Source organism: Crinia signifera, chromosome 4, assembly GCF_055691185.1.
Source record: "Crinia signifera chromosome 4, ASM5569118v1, whole genome shotgun sequence".
Lineage (NCBI taxonomy): Eukaryota > Metazoa > Chordata > Amphibia > Anura > Myobatrachidae > Crinia > Crinia signifera.
In genome coordinates this window covers 210,446,638-210,468,748 of record NC_139220.1, presented here as the reverse complement: position 1 = coordinate 210,468,748, position 22,111 = coordinate 210,446,638, and the positions used below count along the sequence as shown (strand labels likewise).

Below are 22,111 nucleotides of genomic sequence, written 5' to 3'. Positions count from 1 at the left end.
TATTTTTATATTAGAATGAGCTATCTTGCATTTATGTTGTATAAACACATCAAACACATGATATACACACAACTATATTTTACTTGTGCATGAAACAAAGTTTGTGAACTATCTCAGGCACTGAATTTGAATGTCAAGCAATCCCGTCCTTGCACATATTTAGTGGCAGTTACAAGCTATTTCTCCAGTAGTGCCAGTTACAGATGTAGCCAAAAAAAAAAAAAGTACTTTTTGGGAAGTATGGATTTTGGAATAATTTGGATAATGGATACTTAACCTGTAGTGATAAATAACCAGCTCCTATTTTTTAAACCCAGCCTGTAACAGGGCAGTTAGGAGCTGTTTGGCTGGTTGTTTATCACTGTCAATGTTATCACTTTTTGAAGCTTGCTACATCTGGCCCAATCTGAGAAAAGTTCTTGTGAGGCTAGTAACACACTGCATGCACTACTGCTGTAGGTAAACAAAACATTTCTTACAGTGACACAGTCATGAATTCTCAGACATCTATTTCTCTTCTGCCACTTTCAGTCCTAATTACCCAAAACAGTACGGGTTAAAGCCAGGGTTACCCCCTTTCATGCATGAGTGACAACCTGGGTCTACCAGCATTCAACAAGCTGACCAACTAGGTGTTGCAAAAAGAGAAGGCGATATGGCTGTGTGCTATAGACCAGAGTTTTAATAGAGCAAATATAATTAATATAGTCTTTTATTAAAGCAGCAGTCTGATGTGGATACTCAATAAAAAAAGTCATTATTGTAGCGCAGTTTTCATCATTTTTGTTTAGGGAAGAAACAAAATAATGCATAAACAATAAATAACATACAACTTGCATATATGACAATGATGCTGCTTTCACACCGCTAAATGCCGGTTCGCACCGGGACTTTGAAATGAGTCCGCCCTGGCGCAAACCTGCATTTTGGAATGTTCACTTCCCCACAGCGAAGTTGGATTATTGCCCGTTCACTGATGCCATCTGGGAGTTGGCGTGTCATCGGGGGCGCGGGGAGGAGCTGGCGCTGCTTCCTCCATAGTGTGAACGTGAAACGGGTCACTCGACCCGTCTAACTAGAGATGGGTAGTTCACAGACGAATCTGCTCAAAGATCCGGGTCTTCTGAATGATCCGACTGGGCTGTTAAATTGGACGACAGCTCCTGGAGTGAGACAGTTCCTCTTTTCTAATCACTGGCTGTCAGTGATTGTAAGAACTGCCTTGCTCCAGGAACTGGCAAAAAAAAAGGAGAAAACAGAAACTGTTTAAAGCGCTTGTCAGAGTTGGTTACTCAGGTGGAACAGCTGCAAAGAGGGGGTAGTCAGACCCCTTGGTGGTGCAAAATAGAAAGAAGGAGATTTTTCAGCACTCATATATTTTAATGATTCAACCAATTATCATATTTTAAAAAATACATGAAGTATAATAAAAAACAGTAAATGGAAAATGAGGACCTGTCTATAAGGAATATAACCTGCTCTGGTCAATCTCAGCACATTTGGAGAAGTGAAATTAAGGGATCGCTGAAATCCAATTGTTCCACTTATCGCTGGAGGTGTCCCAGTCCTAATATGGACTTGGCGGCTTGTGGGGATCATTGAAAAAGCTGTCCTTTAGTAACAGTGAAACGCGTTGGTGATCTAGTTGGACCTGCCATGGACTATATGCCCCTCACCTGCTAATTCATCTGAACTTTATCGCCTCCTTCTAGCACCTGGAGCACTTTATTTCTCAAGCACGGAGCACTTTCAGCAGGATCCCCCACAATAACATAATAAGTCCATACCGGACTGGGATACCTACAGTGAGACCACCTGGCATTACAAATTGGAGCACTTTTCCCACAAGCATAACGCACTTTAGAGAGGATCCCCACAAGCCGCCAAGTCCATATTAGGACTGGGACACCTCCAGCGATAAGTGGAACAATTGGACTCCAGTGATCCCTTAACTTCACTTCTCCAAATGTGCTGAGATTGACCAGAGCAGGTTATATTCCTTATAGACAGGTCCTCATTTTACCATTTATTTTTTTATTACACTTCATGTATTTTTTTTAAATATGTTTTAATATAATTGGTTGAATCATTAAAATATATGAGCGCTGCAAAATCTCCTTCTTTCTATTTCACTCCAGGAACTGCTGCTCAGTCACACTCATGGGTCAATGGCTCCTCCCACTGGCTCTCCAGGCTCATAACTCGCCGGCTGCTCAGAGCCTAACTGGCGGCTCACAGCTCATTATTATATTATTATGATTAACATTAACTTTTTTTTTTATCAGTATTGAAAAATCTGTTTAGTTTTGTTACTCAGGTTGCGGCCACGGCGTTCAGAAGTGTATATATACACTGTGAGCCGCCCAAAAGAACAGTCTCTTTTCCGTGAGCTGAACCAGGTTAAACGTAGAGCCAAGTTGACCATCTCTACGTTTAACCCGTTCACATTGCCAAGCAACACATCAACCTGCTTTTTACTGGGTAAAACCAGATTGTACCCGGTAATTAGTTTCTTATTTGGGAAGAAATAATCACTAATACACAATTATAGAATTTATGGTCTTCTTAGTATATCTTGATCTGTGGTAGGGTGAATGTTTCGCAGAAGGAATAAATTCTTATTTGTAAGGTTGTTGGAATTACAAAATAGGGTACTTGTGAGTTATCCGGGCGTCCGATTTTTAAATCGGGTCGGATCGGGACATCGCATCGCATCGCATGCGACCATCGGATGCGATGCGATGCGATGACCCGATTTTTCCATAGGAATCAATGTTAAAATGGACTGAGTCCATTTTAACATGGAATTCAATGGGAAAAAGGGTACTTTTCATACCCCTACTATCCAAGTGGGCATGGAGTTGGATATAAACCTGTGGCGAGCGTAGCGAGCCCGAAGCGTGGCGAGCGTAGCGAGCCCCGCGAGGGGACACGGAATACCGTCCCCTCGCGGGGCTCGCTTCGCTCGCCACGCTTCGGGCTCGGTGGCTCGCTACGCTCGCCACAGGTTTATATCCAACTCCATGCCCACTTGGATAGTAGGGGTATGAAAAGGACCCCTTTTTCCATAGGAATCATTTTAACATTGATTCCTATGGAAAAATCGGGTCATCGCATCCGATGGTCGCATGCGATGCGATGCGATATCGCATCGCATCTGATTGTATGCCTTAACTTAAGGCATACAATCAAAAAATCGGACGCCCGGATAACTCACAAGTACCCAAAATAGTTTATTCTAAGTTAGTGCATATAACAGCACTATGTGGCTTTGTTATATTGATGTTAGTAGGTGTTAATATTTAATATGCACAGTACTGGCATTAGAGAATGAAAAACACATTTTCTGATGAAGGTGGAGAAATACCAGAACTTTTACTTACTTTATCTGCCATTCAGTTTATAAAGGCTGACTTCAGTCAAGGTGGATTGAATGTGCTAACCAGCTGAGAGTTGTCCAACAGACAAATATACGCAGGTGTACATCTGCAGAGGCCTTGCATGCATATATATTAACAGCCTAAAAGGAAAATACTATATCGAAGTGGTAAATATTTAATAAAAAAATGATTGTTCCAATGCTGGTATTGTGCATGATACATATCAACACCTACTAACATCAGGATAACAAGGTCACATTGTTATATGCTCTGTTATATGTGAAACTACACATCCCAGCATGCCTTGCCGTAGTTTTAGCATTCCCTAATTTCAAAACTATGGTAAGGCCTTCTGGGATGTGTAGTTTCACAACAGCTGGAGGGCCGCATGTTGGACATGCCTGGTGTACAATTCTTTCTTTCTGTGTTTTCCTTTTAAAATAAAGTGGGTCGCACTTTTCAGAACGTAGCCAATTCCAGGAAAAACCCTGCTAGCAACTCTCAGCACAGCTGGACCCAGTCAGACATAAGCTGGTCCCAGGGTTGATGCACCTTTGCACACAAAATCACATATTTAAAAGCTTATGTGTAAATGGGAATTCAATGCAGGTGTGAGCAAATAATATTGTATGGCAGATGTACTGTACAAAGTAATGGACAGTGATAAATTGGAGAAAGTAGCAAGCATCAGTTTTCTGTTTGGGTGTTACTATCTTTTACCATTTTCTCTCTCCAAACCTGAGTGTCTTTGCAAGGAGGTGGACTGTGCATACAAATATACAGCAACAATGTTTCATAATGCTGCACAGCCTATTGCACTTGGCATACACATTGGGCATTATTTTAAACAATAAGCACGATAACAACCAGTCATAATGACGTCTTCATGCATATACTAGATCTGGGGTAGCCAACCCTAGTCCTCGAGAGCTACCAACAGTGCATGTTTTGCAGGTCTCCTCACAGAATCACAAGTGAAGTAATTAGCTCCAGCTGTGGATCTTTTAAAATGTGTCAGTGAGTAATGAGTGCAGCTGTGCAGCAGCTAGGTTGTCTGGAAAATGTGAACTGTTGGTAGCTCTCGAGGGCTAGGGTTGGCTACCACTGTACTAGATCATTAACAATGCATTCTCCCACGAGTCTTTAGCGATAACCTTTCGTCTGTACATACAGCTCAATCTATGTATAATCGGCAAGGACAACTCTACTCCTAGATGTGGTCGCTGTTTGTGAAATCGCCCAGTGTGTAAGCACATTGTCTCGAAGTTTAAGAAAACCATGAGCGATATCACACTGTTTGCAGCGTCTTCTAGTGTGTAAGCAGCTTTAGAATCATCACATTTTGGCTTCTATATCAGTTATTTCTCACTTTATTTTTTTTCTTTACTGAAAGTAAAGAAGTGTGTACTCAGAAAATACCATTGGTCACCAAGTGCCTCAGGAATACAAGTGCATTATACTTAATTATAAAGAAGAGAAGACACTGCAACAATAGCCTGTAGTTACACATGGCCTAAAGCAGACATAGGGCCAATGACTAACGTAGGAGCAACTTTTTATTGTACTGCACAAGTGTTGCAATTAGCAATGGCAGACAGCAAGGATTCATAGAGTGAGTGATAAGTAGTGACCATTTGTGGGAGTATCTGTGGTGGATTAAAAAAATGCAGGCACATTGCAGTCATTTCAGAGGCATGTCTGAGCCTGCAAATTCATTACCCTTTTACAGGCTCCAGGGGCTTGCTTGCAATAGACATTCTAAGCAACCATAGATAAGCTCAGTTGATCAAGCAGGTGTGTCTGCACCAGACAGGGGCATTAACATATTGCAGCACCATGAAGTCATACTTGCCTACCTGACCCTCAATGCAGGAGAAAATGCTCTGCTCCTGGACTTCCATGGTAATGTATGATTGCCAGCACCTGTGGGGAGCTAGGTAATTGATAAGAAAGGTGTTTCACCACAGGTGATGGCAATCATACATTACCAGGGAAGTCCAGGAACAGAGCATTTTCTCCCTCATGGAGAGGGTCAGGTAGGCAAGTATGTATTAAGTAGGAAATTGCAGTAAAGTCAGCATGAAGAGAGCAAACCAATTATAAAGATACCAAAGTGGCATAAAGTGTACAAACATTCTAAAAAAACAAACAAACCCATGAAGAGCATTATATACCAATTGTAAGGTTTAAATAAATCTGAAGAATGGTGCATTAAGGAAGGAAGGAAGGAAGGAAGATCATGCCCCAGTGGCAGTAAGGAGCGCCACAAACCAATATTAAAATATAATTACTTTGCATGTCTGGCTCTTCAATTGGCAAAGTTTGAAGTAAATATGAAGTCAAATACATTTAGATTAAATTTTGCAACCAGTAACAGAAAAATGCATGTTTGGCATATTTAGTAGTACATAGTAAAACAGCAGTCACACATGGTGCTTGTTTAATTCTTCTTAATTGGGGGTATTAGCCCCAATTTTTTTTTGACTATTCAATTTTGTCTACCCTCCCAAAATAATATTAGCTAAATACAAAACCTGTATTTTCACTAAAAACCACCCTATTTTTCAGCCAAAATCATGTCGGTTTTCAGGGATTTTTCTTTGCCTGAGCCGGGGCTAACTGAACAGCCCACAGCAGCAAAACTACAGATGAGCAGTGATTGCAGATAATGGAACCCCCCCCCCCCCTATCTAATGTATCCATTTAGGGATAGGAGAAGAAAAAAAAAAAAAAAAAAAGAAGAAGGCCTCAGGATATCCAGATTGTATGGGCGTACTTTTAGCTTTGTAATTCTGGCAATTGTACACTACTGCCACTGGATGTTTCCCCTATCACCTCTACAATACTTATTTTTGGAGGTCAGAGGGATGTGCAGAAACTTGGAGGTTTCTACCAAAAGCTCATCCTTTCAGTCTCTGTATTAAATACATTTTGCTGTTCCCATTATGATGTTACTGACCCTGTGACACTACATAAACAACATGTATATATATATATATATATATATATATATATATATATATATATATATATATATATATATATATATATATATATATATATATATATATATATATATATATATATATATATATATATATATATATATATATATAAACCTTCCCCCCCCCCAATGCTTGATAGTCAAGTACGTACAAATCCATAGAACTTAAAAAAAAAAAAAAAAGGAAGAGGTATTTCTCCTCCCAATTTATTTATATCAATTCAGATCTGTCCCTTCTCCCACTAGAGTCAAAGTACTCAGGATTGAATAGCAGATTACACACCAATCTTTGTAATGCTGCCCGCCCATACACTAGGGCGATCTTGCATACAATCCTTTGATTTTGACTGTATCTGTGCGATAAAGCAAAGGATTGTAAGCCCGAATAATGGGTCCTTGACAATGCGTGGGCATATAGAAAAATGTGCTGCACATAACATTTATCAAATTTCATGGAGAAAACACATGTGGTTTTTAACCACATGTGATCCCTCAAATGCAATCGGCAGCAAGTTCAGGCACTGGAGGAGCTCAGCGGCGGCATTTGAAAAAACTATTTAGAAAGCACTGGTTGGCCCTCTGATTGGCTGAGTTTTAAAAGTCAGCCATCGATACGCTCTGCTGCCACCAGCATTCCTTCACAGCACTGCCCTCCACAGCTCTGGTCCTCGCTCTGTCGCCACCAGCCCTCTTCGAGCACCAGATGTGGCACGCAACATCACTGTGCCAGTGTAGGAAAAAACCCACACTGGGCACCACAAAATGCAATCTGACATCGCATTGCGATATCGCATAAGTGTACGGGCACCATAAAGTCCAGATTAAAACTGAATCAACACCCCTGAGGTGGTTTAGACCCAGGTGTTACATTTACTTGGCACTCATTGGCAAGCAACTATTTTGATTCATCATAATGACCTGTAATGTTTGCCTTATTTAGGATTTTTTTTTCCACATTTGAATTTATGTCACAAATGTGAGCAATGCTGGCAATTTTAGTGGATATTTTGAACATCTCAGACGTTGGTACTCAAAGGGTTAACCATGACCAATACTAAAAGTTGTCAATCAGAAGTAGCGTGTCTAATTACGAATGGATATCCGCTGCAAAAAGAAAAGATTTACAGAAGAAAAAAAAATAAAAATATCTGCACTTGTTTTATAGAAACCATTTATTTCAATTTATTGTACACATTACTTATGTTTCATATGTCCAAAAGGGGGGAAAAAAACATAAGTGGGTGGAATGTGTAAGTCAATTTATTTATGTTCCAATGGACTGACACTTCTTTTGGTCACTTTAAATCAGTTCTGAGTTACACAGAAGCCCCTGTATAAGTTGGAGAGCTCTTTGCCAATCATTATGGAACAAAAGGCAACTGGTTTAATAGATTTTCAAGCTAATTTATCCAGTGATGTAAGAGCATTTCCTGGCCGAGCTTTCATGGCCATGTTATTACTCTTTAGCAATTGCAAACGGCTTCTCCACAATAATCGTTCCACAGTCCACAATTACCACATCTTTAAGAGGCTTGTCTCGTGCATCTGTCTTGGTGGATTCAACTTTTCTCACCACATCCTGAGAAAGAAATAGAAAAATGTATAAAAAAAAAAAAGTTTAGGTACTTGTATATTATCACAGAGCCCACGATATTCAGTCGTATGGCACTGTATTCCATTTAAAATTGTATACCATTGTATATGGCATACAATGCAATGAGATGCGATTTTAAATTGTATATACAATCTTTAATTGTATAAGCACCTTAATAGGTGCTTACAATGTTAAATGCACCCCCATGCCACTGCCAACCCAAAGCGCGGTGAGCACAGCGAGCTCGCGAGGGGCGGCGGTACGCGTCCTCCAATCTTTTCATACCCCCACTATCCACGTCGGCGTGGGGTTGATTTTATATAGTGTGGCGAGCGCAGCGAGGGGCCGTGCATTACTTCACATGTATTCCGCGTCCGCTTGCCACACTATATAAAGTCAACTCCACGCCAACGTGGATAGTGGGGGTATGAAAAGGTCGGAGGATGCTTACCGCTGCGCTCGCCATGCTTCAGGTTGGCGTTGATAGCACGGGTGGTGTGGGGGTGCTTTTAACACTGTAAGCACCTATTACGGTGCTTATACAATTATTTTTCTTATAGGGGGCACATTTAACATTGAAAACACCCATTAGGGTGCTTAAACAATTTAAAATCTTATACCATTGTATATGCCATACAAGTCGATGGTATACAATTTCAAATTGTATAACATATATGCCTTATGGTATGCAATGCGATGGGCGCTGTGATAATACACAAATACCAAAGTTTAATAAAAATGAAAGACACTGGCTTTCCTTTTCAACAAATAAGCTTTAATAGCATAGTAACTTGACACTCCATTATTAGGGGACCTTGCAAAACGTAGTTAAATAAGTGAACCACCCATAGGTTGTATAAACCCGAATATGTAAAAGGAACAGGAAATATGTGAGTATTAGTGAACCCACAGGAACGCAAAAAAATTGGTCATCTTAAAAGCGTTACAAACGTTTTTAATTCAGTTAGTGCAGCAAGCCTTTGTAAGGATCAGGGTTTTCTAAAGCTGGGTAGTATTGTTTAATGTGTATGCACTATATCAGTGGTAACCAACAGTGCACATTTTGGTACTTATGTAGTATCTGGGCTGCCGATTTCTAAATCGGGTACATCGCATCGCATGCGACCATCGGATGCGATGCGATGCGATGACCCGATTTTTCCATAGGAATCAATGTTAAAATGGACTGAGTCCATTTTAACATGGAATTCAATGGGAAAAAGGGGTCCTTTTCATACCCCTACTATCCAAGTGGGCATGGAGTTGGATATAAACCTGTGGCGAGCGTAGCGAGCCACCGAGCCCGAAGCGTGGCGAGCGTAGCGAGCCCCGCGAGGGGACAAAGAATACCGTCCCCTCGCGGGGCTCGCTTCGCTCGCCACGCTTCGGGCTCGGTGGCTCGCTGCGCTCGCCACAGGTTTATATCCAACTCCATGCCCACTTGGATAGTAGGGGTATGAAAAGGACCCCTTTTTCCCATTGAATTCCATGTTAAAATGGACTCAGTCCATTTTAACATTGATTCCTATGGAAAAATCGGGTCATCGCATCCGATGGTCGCATGCGATGCGATGCGATATCGCATCGCATCGCATCTGATTGTATGCCTTAACTTAAGGCATACAATCAAAAAATCGGCAGCCCAGATACTACATAAGTACCCACATTTTCCATTCGACCTAGCTGCTGCAGAGGTGTACTAATTACTCACTGACATTTTAAACAGATCCACAGGTGGAGCTAATTATTTCACTTGTGATTCTGTGGGAAGACCTGGAAAACATTAACTGTTGGTAGCTCTGGAGGACTGGACTTGGCTATCCCTGCACTAGATCATTCACTGGCCATATCCAGGAGCATGCCGTCACTGACGATAGTCAGGATATAACTACATGTACAGAGGGGGTTGTTAACGACTCAGTTATAGTGCATTGTTAAAAATTATAGTGTGTTCACATTAGCTGATACTCACAAAAATATCATTAACATGCATATAGTTGGTAAAAATCTGTGTACCAAGCAATTTTCTCCATGAGCAATATCATTAACTATTATTGGGACTCCCAGGAGAACCGTATAGTGCATATTGCCCTGAATATTATTGTACGGCGACCTCATCAGCTCCCCGCTCTACACATGCAGTCATTGATTAAATAAATAATCTACTTGCATTCACACAGACATGATCATCAGCGTTCACAGATTACGGTCTTACCTCTCCTTCTATAACTTTACCAAACACCACATGTTTCCCATCGAGCCAGGACGTTTTAACAGTGGTGATGAAAAACTGTGAGCCGTTTGTGTCCTTGCCAGCATTGGCCATGCTGACCCAAAAGTTGCCATAGTGCTTCAGTTTAAAGTTTTCATCAGGAAACCTGTCTCCATAGATGCTTTTACCTAGGTTAAAGGACAGGTGGAATAAAAACACAAATGATGCAATGGTTACAAATATTAATTTTCCAATGTGCAATGGGTAAAAGCCTTTTCGATAACAGATTGTCTCAAGTGCATCACACAAGAGGGGATTCTAAAACCATTCTCCTACATGCTCACTTGGGATTTATAGAAGTGGTTCTGAAACACAGCCCTCATGTTTCCCAACAGGTCACATTTGTGTTTCAGTCTAGGGAAATAGCAGCATAAGTAATGATCCCACCTAACTACATTAATTCACCTGTGCATGCCTACAGATCCAGAGAACAGGACCTGCTGGGGAAACTTGAGAATTGGAATTACGAACCCTGCCTAGTCTATAGAATCCCAAATGGATTTACCAACAGGAACAAAACAATGGTTCTAAAATTTGGACTTTTGGTACTTGTCTGCTAATTTTGAAAACTGATCAGTGAAGAGACCCTCTAAGATCCAGGAAAAAAAAAAAAAACACTGTTTGTTGGCATTATCTAGTCACACTCTCAATCTTCAATTATTGTACTGTGGCACACCAGAGCTGCAGGAAGACCGGGTGCAATAAACAGTTATAGTGCCCCCATAATGGCCTCTTTACGTAAAAAAAACAACCCAAACACATTCTAGAGCTATATCTATATATTTATTTCATGGATGTATTTCGTGTTGCTCTGTATAGATACAAAGTAAAAGGCTGAGGGGCATTTCATCAGATACAGGTTGAGTATCCCTTATCCAAATTTTTCCGAAACCCAAGCACAACTTGGGACATTTGCAACAGCACTACTGAGGACATGATATGTAACTGGCACTATATATGTGCAAGGAAAGATTGCGTGGCATTTAAATGTAGTATCTGAAATACTACACAAACTGTGCTTCATGTTTTGAAACCTTGTTTTATGCACAAATGTGTTTTCATGTGTTTGTACATCATTGAAATATAAAGATATTATGGTATGGAATAATCTGTTATCCAAAATGCGGGGGACCAGAAGACTTTTGGATAAGGGATACTCAACCCGTACAGACTATATTTTAAGAAGATGTTCAATATTTGGGGTTTAGCGGTCACCAAGAAGCACCACAATATTTCAATCAAACGTAATGGAAGATGCTCAATGTACTATTCTTTTCAAAACAATCAAAAGGGAAGTTGAAGTATTTTTATGTTAATTAGTAGTTAATCCCAGAAATAGTTACATGTATAACACTTTTTGGATAGGCAAGATGTGTTATTGGAGGGGTACTTACCTCCGGTTCCATCGCCCCTTGTAAAATCCCCACCCTGAATCATGAAGTCTTTTATCACACGGTGGAACTTGCTGCCCTTATAGCCAAACCCTTTCTGAAAGCGAGAAGAGTAGTTAGTGGAGAGAATGAGAAGCATCTAAGGCCAGTTTAACGCCCTGCCCCACAAGTCTCATTCATAACTCACCTCTCCAGTTGACAATGCTACAAAATTTTCAACAGTCTTGGGAACAGTTTTTCCAAAAAGGGCGATCACTATACGCCCGGCAGGCTCATCTCCAATATTAATATCAAAGTACACCTGTAGAGAAAGTAAAGTAAAGAAACAGGTCAGCTGTGCAAATTACAGTTTGAGCCGTGTAAGTGTATTATACGCCAACATTGCTCGAGCAGGATTTCATGTAACCCCAAAAAACGTATTCAGGTCTTGTAAACAAATAGGGGTATGCAATCTCCCGACGGGGGAAATAGCAGCAGGGACCTATTCAATGCTGTCTTCTCCGACAGCACTGAAGAGGGATCACAGCAGAATGAGCCTGACTTTTAGAAGCGGTCAGGCCCATTCTGCCGATAACTGCCATGATCCCGGCCACAGATAGACAATCCATGGCCATTTATGTGGACACGCCAACTTTTCACCAATCAGCAGGCTGGACATTGAATCCATAGGGTCAGATATGTGGTGCTGGATTTGCTTTTGTTACTCACATATTTAGCATTGGAAGACACAAATAATGGTTTTGCCTATTTAAATTGTCCATGAATAATTTAAAATGGTCCTGCACCACCAATACAGGGCACCCCTTGGTGCCATGGCACAGTTTGGGAACCACTGGGTTAGATTATTTAGCACTGCTCTTAATTATAGCATATTTATTGGAAGCTTTGTGTCTGTTCTCCACAAAAGCAGACCATGAACTTATCCCAGATCTATATGGCAAGGGGTCAGTTCACATTGAGCTAGTCAACCAACATACACCCTAGGAGCATCTGAGCATTTTGATAAGAACAAAGTCTAGATCCTAGTGGAAAAAAAGGGCCCCTGACATCAGAAGCATGACACAGCACAACAGTGGGAGGAGCAATTACCAGACATGGGAGGTCAAATGTAAACCTGCAGGCTCACTTGGCTTGCCACACTTTCGGCTTTACCTCCTGGTTACTAAAAGCAATAGATGGTGGCGTGGATAGTGACCGTGCTATTCCAACCTTGCTTCTCCCTTTAGGGGAAGATTCAATACGGTGCGCAGCGAATATCCCTGGGGAGGGAGCTCCCACAGCTATTCTCATCAGCGTGCCCCTAACTCCAACCAGTGGATTTTTGCTTGCACCCATCCTGGGAGTGAGCAAAAATCTGACTAAACAAGGGCAGCAATTAAGTTTTAAGCCATAGCACGGTGCAAACAGCATTGCCATGGGGCACCCAAGTCAGAAAATGCTGGTACTTGTGAATAAACACCTGTGAGTAGCACTGTTCTCCAACTTAGCAAAAGCACTGATTACAACAATTCCAGTCACTCCCTCCTGGCGCTATTCCCTGCGCACCGCAAACTTCTGTCTGAAAACCGCCAGACATTGCAACCATTTAAAGAGCCACCATTTTACTCAAGACTTTCATGAATAGGAAAACAAAATCAGTCCATGGGGTTGATGATCTGATTCAACTAGCCATGTCGCAGGGGCCCGGACTATTCGACTTAAGCATTCACACTGCACTTCTCGGGTAGGATCAAACGGAAACACAAGGAAAGTAGGCAGATTCTTTAACCCATTGGGGGGGGGGGGGCTAGCAATAATTTGCCAAACGGCAAATCGGCATAGGCAAAACCAGAAGAAGCTGTCCGCAAATCTATATGGTTTTCCCCTGGCCAGGCAAAAAGAATTAAGCAAATTTAAAATTTGATAAGACATTAAAGATCTTCTGACAGGTAAAAATCTATGTAGAAATTTCAATATACACACACACACACACACACACACACACACAATCACCTCACTCCGTTATCCCAGGCGGTACTGAACCACGGATTCCAGAATGAAAGCAGACTGGCTGCACACACTCACAGTAGGGCTGGTTCCCAATCAGAGCTTAAACCAGCCTGACTATGGTATAATTGGCACTCCCATCTCCCCCTTGGGGAAAATATGTTATTATTTAAATAATAAAAAAATATATAATAATAATATATATTATTATAATATATATATTTTTTTTTTAAGAAGCTGCTGCTCCCGAACAGGGCAGAGGGCCCATCAGATCAATTTTACTGTATAAGTACTGTATATGCCTTAAGAAATTGCATACGATTTGTCACGTGTTAATAACTTGCATGCAATATATCTTTAAAATTAGCACTCAAGTACAAAATCTGACATGCAGGACTCCCGCGGAACTCAAGTCTTCAAATTTGGTGCAATTTTAAGCCTCAGATAAATTGCCCTATTGTATGGCCACCTTAAGTGGAAGACCATTTCCCTCTATTACCCCTTTCACATCACAAAACTGGGTCAATCACTTTCAAATTAAATCTGTGCACCAGCGATTTCTAGTCAAAATCAAGAAGGAGCATGCTCCGGCGACCAGTATAGTGCTAGTTGCAGGAGCACACTCCTAGCATCTGGCGCACTGTACACACTAGAAAACAAGGGCCATATGGCCGCTCAGCAACCATTTCTGGCTAATATCAGCCCGTGTGTACAGTATACACAAATATCAGATGCTTACTTGCGATATACTAAGGATGGCTAGACTGCCACTGATTTCACTGAACAAAGTTCATGAATTGTGGACCAGGACTACAATGCTATACACAATATTGAAATGCAAATATCAATTGCTGAATGCCTATATTAAAGAGACACGAGTCATATTTTCAATAAATATATTTTATTACATACATTCATTTAAGATAGATGTATAGATCATGCATTAATTATGGTGTATGTTTTAGTGTCTGCTTTCTGCTAATTAGTCTTGTGCATAAATCCCAATTTTGAGCTATTCATGTAAGGTATGGAGTGAAGGTCAGTTACCGCTGTTGCTACTGAAACACCTGTTTAAAGTTCTAAAGATAATGAGCTATTTGTAGATATTTTTATTCAAAGCCTAGAAGTCGGATTTTGTCACCCAATCTGGTAATGCAAGTAAACTGGTTCCATCTGTTCCGGAAACAAATGGAGACACACAGGCCGATACATCAGCCATTCAACTGAACAGCCAATATATTGCTGAACATCGGCCAGTGTGTACCAGCGGTTTGTCTAAAGGACTATGCTCAGACATATAGGGCGGTATTCAATGAGGCTGATCTCGCCAGGTTTTTATGGCGATTTTGTGCTGTAAGGCGAATTTCTGACTAAAACGGTGAATCACCCTATTCAATGACCAGATGGCGAATACATTTCAAGGTTTTTTTTCACCATGATTCACCGAGTAGCACCTTTTTATGGTGAAGTGGAAGGTGAACTTTTAAAATAAAGTGTTTTGTTTTTTACAATTGGTGTCCAAAAATCTGGAATTTTATTCTGAGGAGGGGCATGCTATTTTTACAGCACATGAATATATATTTAATTAAAAAAATATATATATATATATATATATATATATATGGTGTGGGGGGGACGGTGGCACTCAGCAACAAAGAAATACACCAGGCAGGATTAGTGAGCCAACGTTTCGAGGCGCGGCGGCCTCTTTATCAAGGTGAAAACAACCAAACCAGTGCAAAACAAGTGAATTAAATACCTGTGCAGCCTCTTTCCGTCCTCCCTCGCCTGAACTCCCGGTGGCGCCGTCTGATGTTCAGGCGAGGGAGGACGGAAAGAGGCTGCACAGGTATTTAATTCACTTGTTTTGCACTGGTTTGGTTGTTTTCACCTTGATAAAGAGGCCGCCGCGCCTCGAAACGTAGGCTCACTAATCCTGCCTGGTGTATTTCTTTGTTGCTGAGTGCCACCGTCCCCCCCACACCCTGCATATGGTCAGCATCCCTGACAACAGAGGGCACCAGATTTTCAGCAAGTATTGCATATTTGTGACTACCACAGTGGAGTGCCGCCCCCACAGACTTATATATATATATATATATATATATATATATATATATATATATATATATATATATATATATATATATATATATTCATATATTCACTTCACCCGATCATTACATATGCATGATCAGGTGTAGTGAATATACCCGGTCCCCTGCTGGCACCCCCGGGGGGGCTGTCTGTGCTGCCTGGCTCCCGGGGAGCCCACTTTCCCCCCACAAACGTTCTGGGGCAAGCAGGGAGACTTCCATCTCCCTGCCTGCCACCGTCCTCAGGCTCCCTGCAGCGTCCGCCACAGGAGCTCAAATTCGCCAGTCAGGGGCAGCGAGCCCCTGACTCGTTGAATACCGGAGCCGGCGAGGCTCCGGAACGCAGCGAGCAGTGGCGAATGTGCAGCGAATCCTAAACAGGATTCGCTGCACATCGCCGGTATTCACATTGAATACCGCCCATAGTGTCCAGTGTGTAACATAACCAACCCCAGATATAGCTAAATATCCACCAACTGCCCGTACCAGGAGCCAGTGGTGACTGACAGCTCAACCAAACAGGCACATGTAAATTCACCCATTTAGTTCTGACGCTAATCATGAAGGATCAGGTAGTATGTATGGGAAACACGCATATACCTATTGTGTGATCGGGCAGCATATCAGTTGATCTTCAAATTATATCTACTGTGTGCCATGGCACCCTAGGGTGCCCTGGGTTGGTGGGTCCAGGACCTATTCCAATTATTTATGGGCAATGTAACAGATCAAACCAGTGCTTGTGGCTCCCAATCATAAAATATGCAGAGAAGCAGAAGCGAATCCAGTCCCTCGCCACCTAAATTATCTCAATTATTGACATAAAACAAAACTTTTTTTTAAAAGTACTAAATAATTATTGTACTAGGGTGCTGTGATTTTGGAAAAGTTTAGTAACCACTTATTTAACCCAAGGTTAACCCAAGGCTTGACAATTTTTTTTTTTTAAATCTAGGAGCCAAGACGAAAGTGTAGGAGCCAGACAAGCTTAAGGGTGCCCATACATGGTGCGATGTGCACCATACATTTTTATTTAAAATCGCATCACATTTTGTTCTAAACACATGCTATGTGCTACAACAGCATGTGTTTTGAACTAGATGCAATACTTTTTGTACCATGCACTGCTCAGAGAACGGTACAAAAAGGTACCATGTATGGGCACTATATCTCACCCACTAAAATAAATAATTAGGGAAAAAAACTGGCCATCTGTCAGGCGGTGGAGAGCAGGTATATGTTAAAAAAATGTGTATCACTCACTCCAAAGTGGTTATCCGCCCCGGTGCCTGTCCTGTTAGGAATGTAGCAAGGAAAGAGACTGCCACTCCTGGGTCTGCGAAAACTTGTATTCAAATCATGGAAAAACCAACGTTTCGGGGCAGAGCCCCTTTGTCAAGGTGTATGTGAGAACATTCTCAGTCTTCTTTCCTTATTATTATTTTGGTACTTGTGTCGTTTCACGGCGCCGTGCTACTTCCGGGTGTACGCTCGCCACGAAATATGTCCAAAAAAGTAACTTAACTTCATGCCAACATGGATAGTTCATACCTCCACTATCCATGTTGGCATGGAGTTGATTTTAAATAGCGTGGCGAGCCACCGAGCCCGCAGCGTGGGCGAGCGAAGCGAGCCCCGCAAGGGGACTCAGACGCTGGCGCCGTGAAACTACACAAGTACCATTATTTTTTTAATGTACATTCTGGTCATATGTGGGTGTGTACCCTAAGCTTCCCCCAACTGGTGCTTTAAACAAACCTGCCTAAGGTAATTGAAATGAAATAAAATTTTAGCACAAATCGCTGAACAACCATATTGCCAGTGATTTCATTTGCTGAGGGAGATAAATCGCAGGGATCGATCTACCGCTGCCAGCCCTCCATGGTTGCAGGAGCATGCTCCTCTGATTATGGCTAAAATAGTGTAAATGAGGTAGAGACAGAATAGCTTGCAATTTTCAGCCCAAATTGCTGGTCGCTGATGAAAACGGTACACTGAGCAATATAGCTCAGCAATTTTCAGCCAAAATTACTCAGACCAAATCGCACCGTGTGTGCACAGCTTAAACATTATTAATGCCGTTTTGTAAAGAAAAAAAAAAAAAAAAGCTTATTTTGTAACCTTTATTTCTATACCCCCTGCAGCTTATGTAATATTACATTAAGTTTCTATTTTAAGGGTTCAATAATTGCCTAAAATGAACAATAGTCAGATTTTAGAGGTACTTGTACGGCGCCCATCGCATCGCAGACCATAAGGCATGCGATGGTATAAAATTTTAAAATGTATACCATCAAATTGTATGGCATTGTATGCCATTCTATCGCATATACAATGGTATGCGATTTAAAATTGTATAAGCACCCTAATGGGTTTTCCCATGTTAAAAGTGGCCCCTATAAGTTAAACATGTTGGGTGCTTAATATGTTAAAAAGCACCCCCACTATCAACGCCAACCCGAAGTGTGGCGAGCGCAGCGGTATGTGTCCTACGACCTTTTCATACCCACACTATCCACGTCAGCATGGAGTTGATTTTGTATAGTGTGGCGAGCGCAGCGAGCCCCGTGAGGGGACGCGGAATACATGTAAAGTAATATGCGTCCGCTCACCATGCTTCGGACTCGGTGGCTCGCCACACTATATCAGATCTACTCCACGCCGACGTGGATAGTAGGGGTATGAAAAGGTCATAGGACGCGTACCGCCACGCTTTGGGTTCACGTTCATAGTGGGGGTGCATTTAACATTGTAAGCCCCCATTAGGGTGCTTATACAATTAAACATCGTATAGGGGGCTTATACAATTTTAAATCGCATCGTAGTGCATCGGGTGTATGCCATGCAACCAAATATCGTGGACGCCGTGCTAGTACACAAGTACCAATTTAGAAAACATAAATGTATTAGGGGTGGCCACCTATTTAAAGCAGGCAATTGTATCAATATGCTACAAATGAGTCATCACTTAACAGAAGACTAGTTGAATTGAAAGAAATAGAAATAAATTGCTGGCATAAGTGAAACCAATAAGCCCATGGCACAGACATGCATTCAACAGCCTACAGCATTGGTGGATGGGCTGAACGGATCAAACTTTTGTCTGCTTGTTCCCTTTAGTACAATACATCAGCTAAACTGACAGTTTCCTGTCATAAAGTAACAGCAGTCAGCAGTACTACAAACATGTACCGGGATAAAAGCATAACCTGTGGATTTTAGTCAAACACAAAGTGACTGACCTTATCAATACTAAAGGTGCATACACAGTGAGATTACACTTTCTATTCGATCTGGATCAGTGTCTGGATTGGTTATAGTGTTCACATTCTATTTTGACTATGTAGTACAGATCTGTACTATATAGTGGGGTATGCAATCTCCCACCGCTATTTCCGACAGAGGATTATTCAATGCTGTCTTTAATGACAGCATCAAAGAGGGATCACGGCAGAATGAGCCAGACTTTAGAAGCGGTCGGGCCTGTTCTGCTGATAACAGCCGTGGATTGTCACGATCCCAGACGCAGATAGACAATCTTCAGACAGGCCCACTTTTCACTGATCGGCTAGGGGGAATTCAATTTTCTATCTGGGAAAATGCAAATGGACCCGGATCACGGCTGTTGGGAGGGATCGACAGCCGTGATCCGGGATTGCATACCCCATAGGGCTATTACACACACTCTGGCTCCTGCCGGGCGGCGAAACCAAACACGGCCAAGAAGCCATGCCGCACACAGCAGTTAATAACGGACACAAATGTGTCCATTCACATAGGACGGCCACCCGGTTGCAGCCGGATCCCACCACTGGAAGGGACGGCTGCCGCCATCCCCACCATTGTAAACTGCTGTGTGCAGCACGGCTTCCTGGCCGTGCTGGGTTTCCCCGCCCAGCAGGAGCGTGTGAAATAGCCCATAGCCTTGCTTGCCAAGACTATTTTTCTAGTCGATTCACACTACACTGGAGTGCGCATTGGAATTGAATCTGCATTGAATGTAGAAACACAATTCAATGCCCAATCTGTTTTCTATTAGATTTGATAAGCAAAAATTGAATAGAAAAAAAAAAAAATAGTGCACACCTCACCGTGTGTACAATAGAAATGTGTAGTGATGCTGTGGCGCTTCAGAAACGTACACTTTTTAGGACGTTAACTACAATGTCCTATTAAAAAAAAAAAAACACACACACAAGGCCATGCCACATATGGGACATCTGTACAGGTGGTAAAAAAAAAAATTGTTAACACCATGAGGAAGTTTATTAAACAAACCAAAAAAAAAAACCCATGCCTAAATAGGCTTATTTTTTATGCAAATAGAAAAATCCTTTTTTTTTCCTCTTTCTTATGAAAACCTACAAAAAAAATGGTCGTTAAAAATTCAGAAGATACAAAGCTAGATTTTTCTCTTTTAGTGTGACCTGTGGGCTTTTTTTTCTAATGGAATAGCCCATAATGTTAACTGACAAGGCATGTTTTGGGGTTTTCATGACACGCCCAAATATAGACTTGGTGTAGCAACTGTACACCAGAAATCCAGGCTAGCATGCTTGAACCAGAACTTTTTTCTTGTTTCTGCTCACCTCCTCAGGCAGCAGCGAGCAGAACCGTTGGCTGGTACAACTGAATAGATGCCATCAGCACACAAAACTGCTGCAGGCAGCAGAAACTACTGAATTGGTCACAAAACCCACTACCATGCTTGTTATCAATGCTGCAAATTTTCAAATTATTCTGAACAAGCAGTCCACAGATATTTTAAGGCACTGCGAATACTTACCAGGCAAAAATGAATTAGCACTATCATTTTAAGTTTCATTCGGGTTATTTCAATGAGCATTTTCAAGGTACATTAGCTCTTTTCTGACCTCCAATTGATGGGAAGACTTTGGTACAGGTAAGAGCTCTGCTACTTACCTACAGCCATGTAGGTGAGGACTGGCTCATCACTACACTGTTCGGCAAAAGAATTATAGGGATGGCAGTCTGAGGACATTTTTTCAATCCCAGGATCAATTTAATGGTGGCAAAGCAGGTATCTGCACTGCATATGCCACCGTATGCCTACCCCCTGTCCCTCAATCAACAGACATGTCTGTCCGTCTGTCTCCGATCCTGATATTACCCACCCTAATTATACCTGCACATATAAAGCTTCAGACTTCAGCTCTCTGCCGAGGTGTAGCATCTCGTCTAACGGAGCAGGGGAGTAAAAACTCCAGCTCTGGTAATACTTGCTAGAGCACATCAGCCTGGTGCTGATGCGCAGTAATCTGAAGCTCATAGGCTACCGCCATCTCAAGCTGGCAATAGCCCAGAGCCCTATGTGATATTTGTACATCAGGCAGAATCACTTCCACCATAGAAACTTAGCGTCAGAGATACCTGCAGCAGTCCTTCTGTGAAACATGCTGTAGCCCCTAAAGCCATCTATATAGCCCCTGTGGGCCCCTATAGCCATCTATTTGCAGGCTCAAGTTCAGAGCACGGGATGCCCCAGGCTAGCATAACAGGATTGCCTGAGAACACTCTGCACATAGAGGAGCAGAGGGAGCCCGCGGAGACACATTCTCACGTTCTGCCCAATTGTGATGCGGTTGGCTGGCAGGCTGGTGCAGATAGCGCGGGGGTCCCGCGCTATGGTCTGGATATAGATTTTTCCAGCAGATTTGTGCGGCTCTGGCTGACCCGTGCCCGGCACACCGGGGTGTAGCTTTGGTGTGAGCCCAGCCCCAGATGCCCGTGTCTCCCGCAGGGACAGCGGCAGCAAAGGAAGATGCCAGAGCCCGGGAGACGGGTGGCAGGAGGCGCCGGCGGGCTGATGCTATAGGCGGGGGGCGCTGGTGCCATCTCCCCATTATTACCTTGTGGGTGACCTTAGGCCCTTTCTTCTTCTCATCGGCCTCGGAGGCGCCGGGAAAGAGCAAGAAGATGACGGAGCCCGCGATCAGGGCAGCGGCAAAGATTAGCTTCATGTTTCTCTCCAGCAGCCGCAGCATGAAAGACGGGGAGCACGGGCCGGGGCGCGGGAGAGATAAACCACGGCAGGCGTGACGTCACCGCGACACGGACTCTACCACCTTGCTGCAAACACGAGGGTAGAGAGAGAGACTTCTAAATCAACATACTAGGCACAGCCCGATGCGGTGAACAAACAATGTCATACACATACAGTACGCACAGGTATTTACAATATTGGACTCGTCCCATAAATAGGCTCCGTCCATGGTCAGGTGAGCGGCCCAGCGGTACCCGGAGGGGTAATGATGATAGTGATGGCGGTCGCTGTTTCTATGCTCAGTGCCCCCTGCCCCATGGTTTATTAGTAGATACGGGACGTGTCAGTACCGACATAATAAAAAGAGGAAAAAATAATCACTAT

The 22,111-nt window shown here is 42.4% G+C and overlaps 1 protein-coding gene across 1 annotated transcript; it reads right to left on the bottom strand.

The window, feature by feature from the left end:
- Nucleotides 1–7,538: 7,538 nt before the first annotated feature.
- Nucleotides 7,539–21,856, bottom strand: PPIB (peptidylprolyl isomerase B). Its single transcript, XM_083183694.1, has 5 exons — nt 21,594–21,856; nt 11,829–11,942; nt 11,645–11,738; nt 10,194–10,378; nt 7,539–7,963 (listed from the first exon to the last, which is right to left on the bottom strand). Exons 1-5 carry the CDS (start codon nt 21,726–21,728, stop codon nt 7,841–7,843), a joined length of 651 nt encoding a protein of 216 aa, XP_083039820.1. The 5' UTR covers nt 21,729–21,856; the 3' UTR covers nt 7,539–7,840.
- Nucleotides 21,857–22,111: the final 255 nt, after the last annotated feature.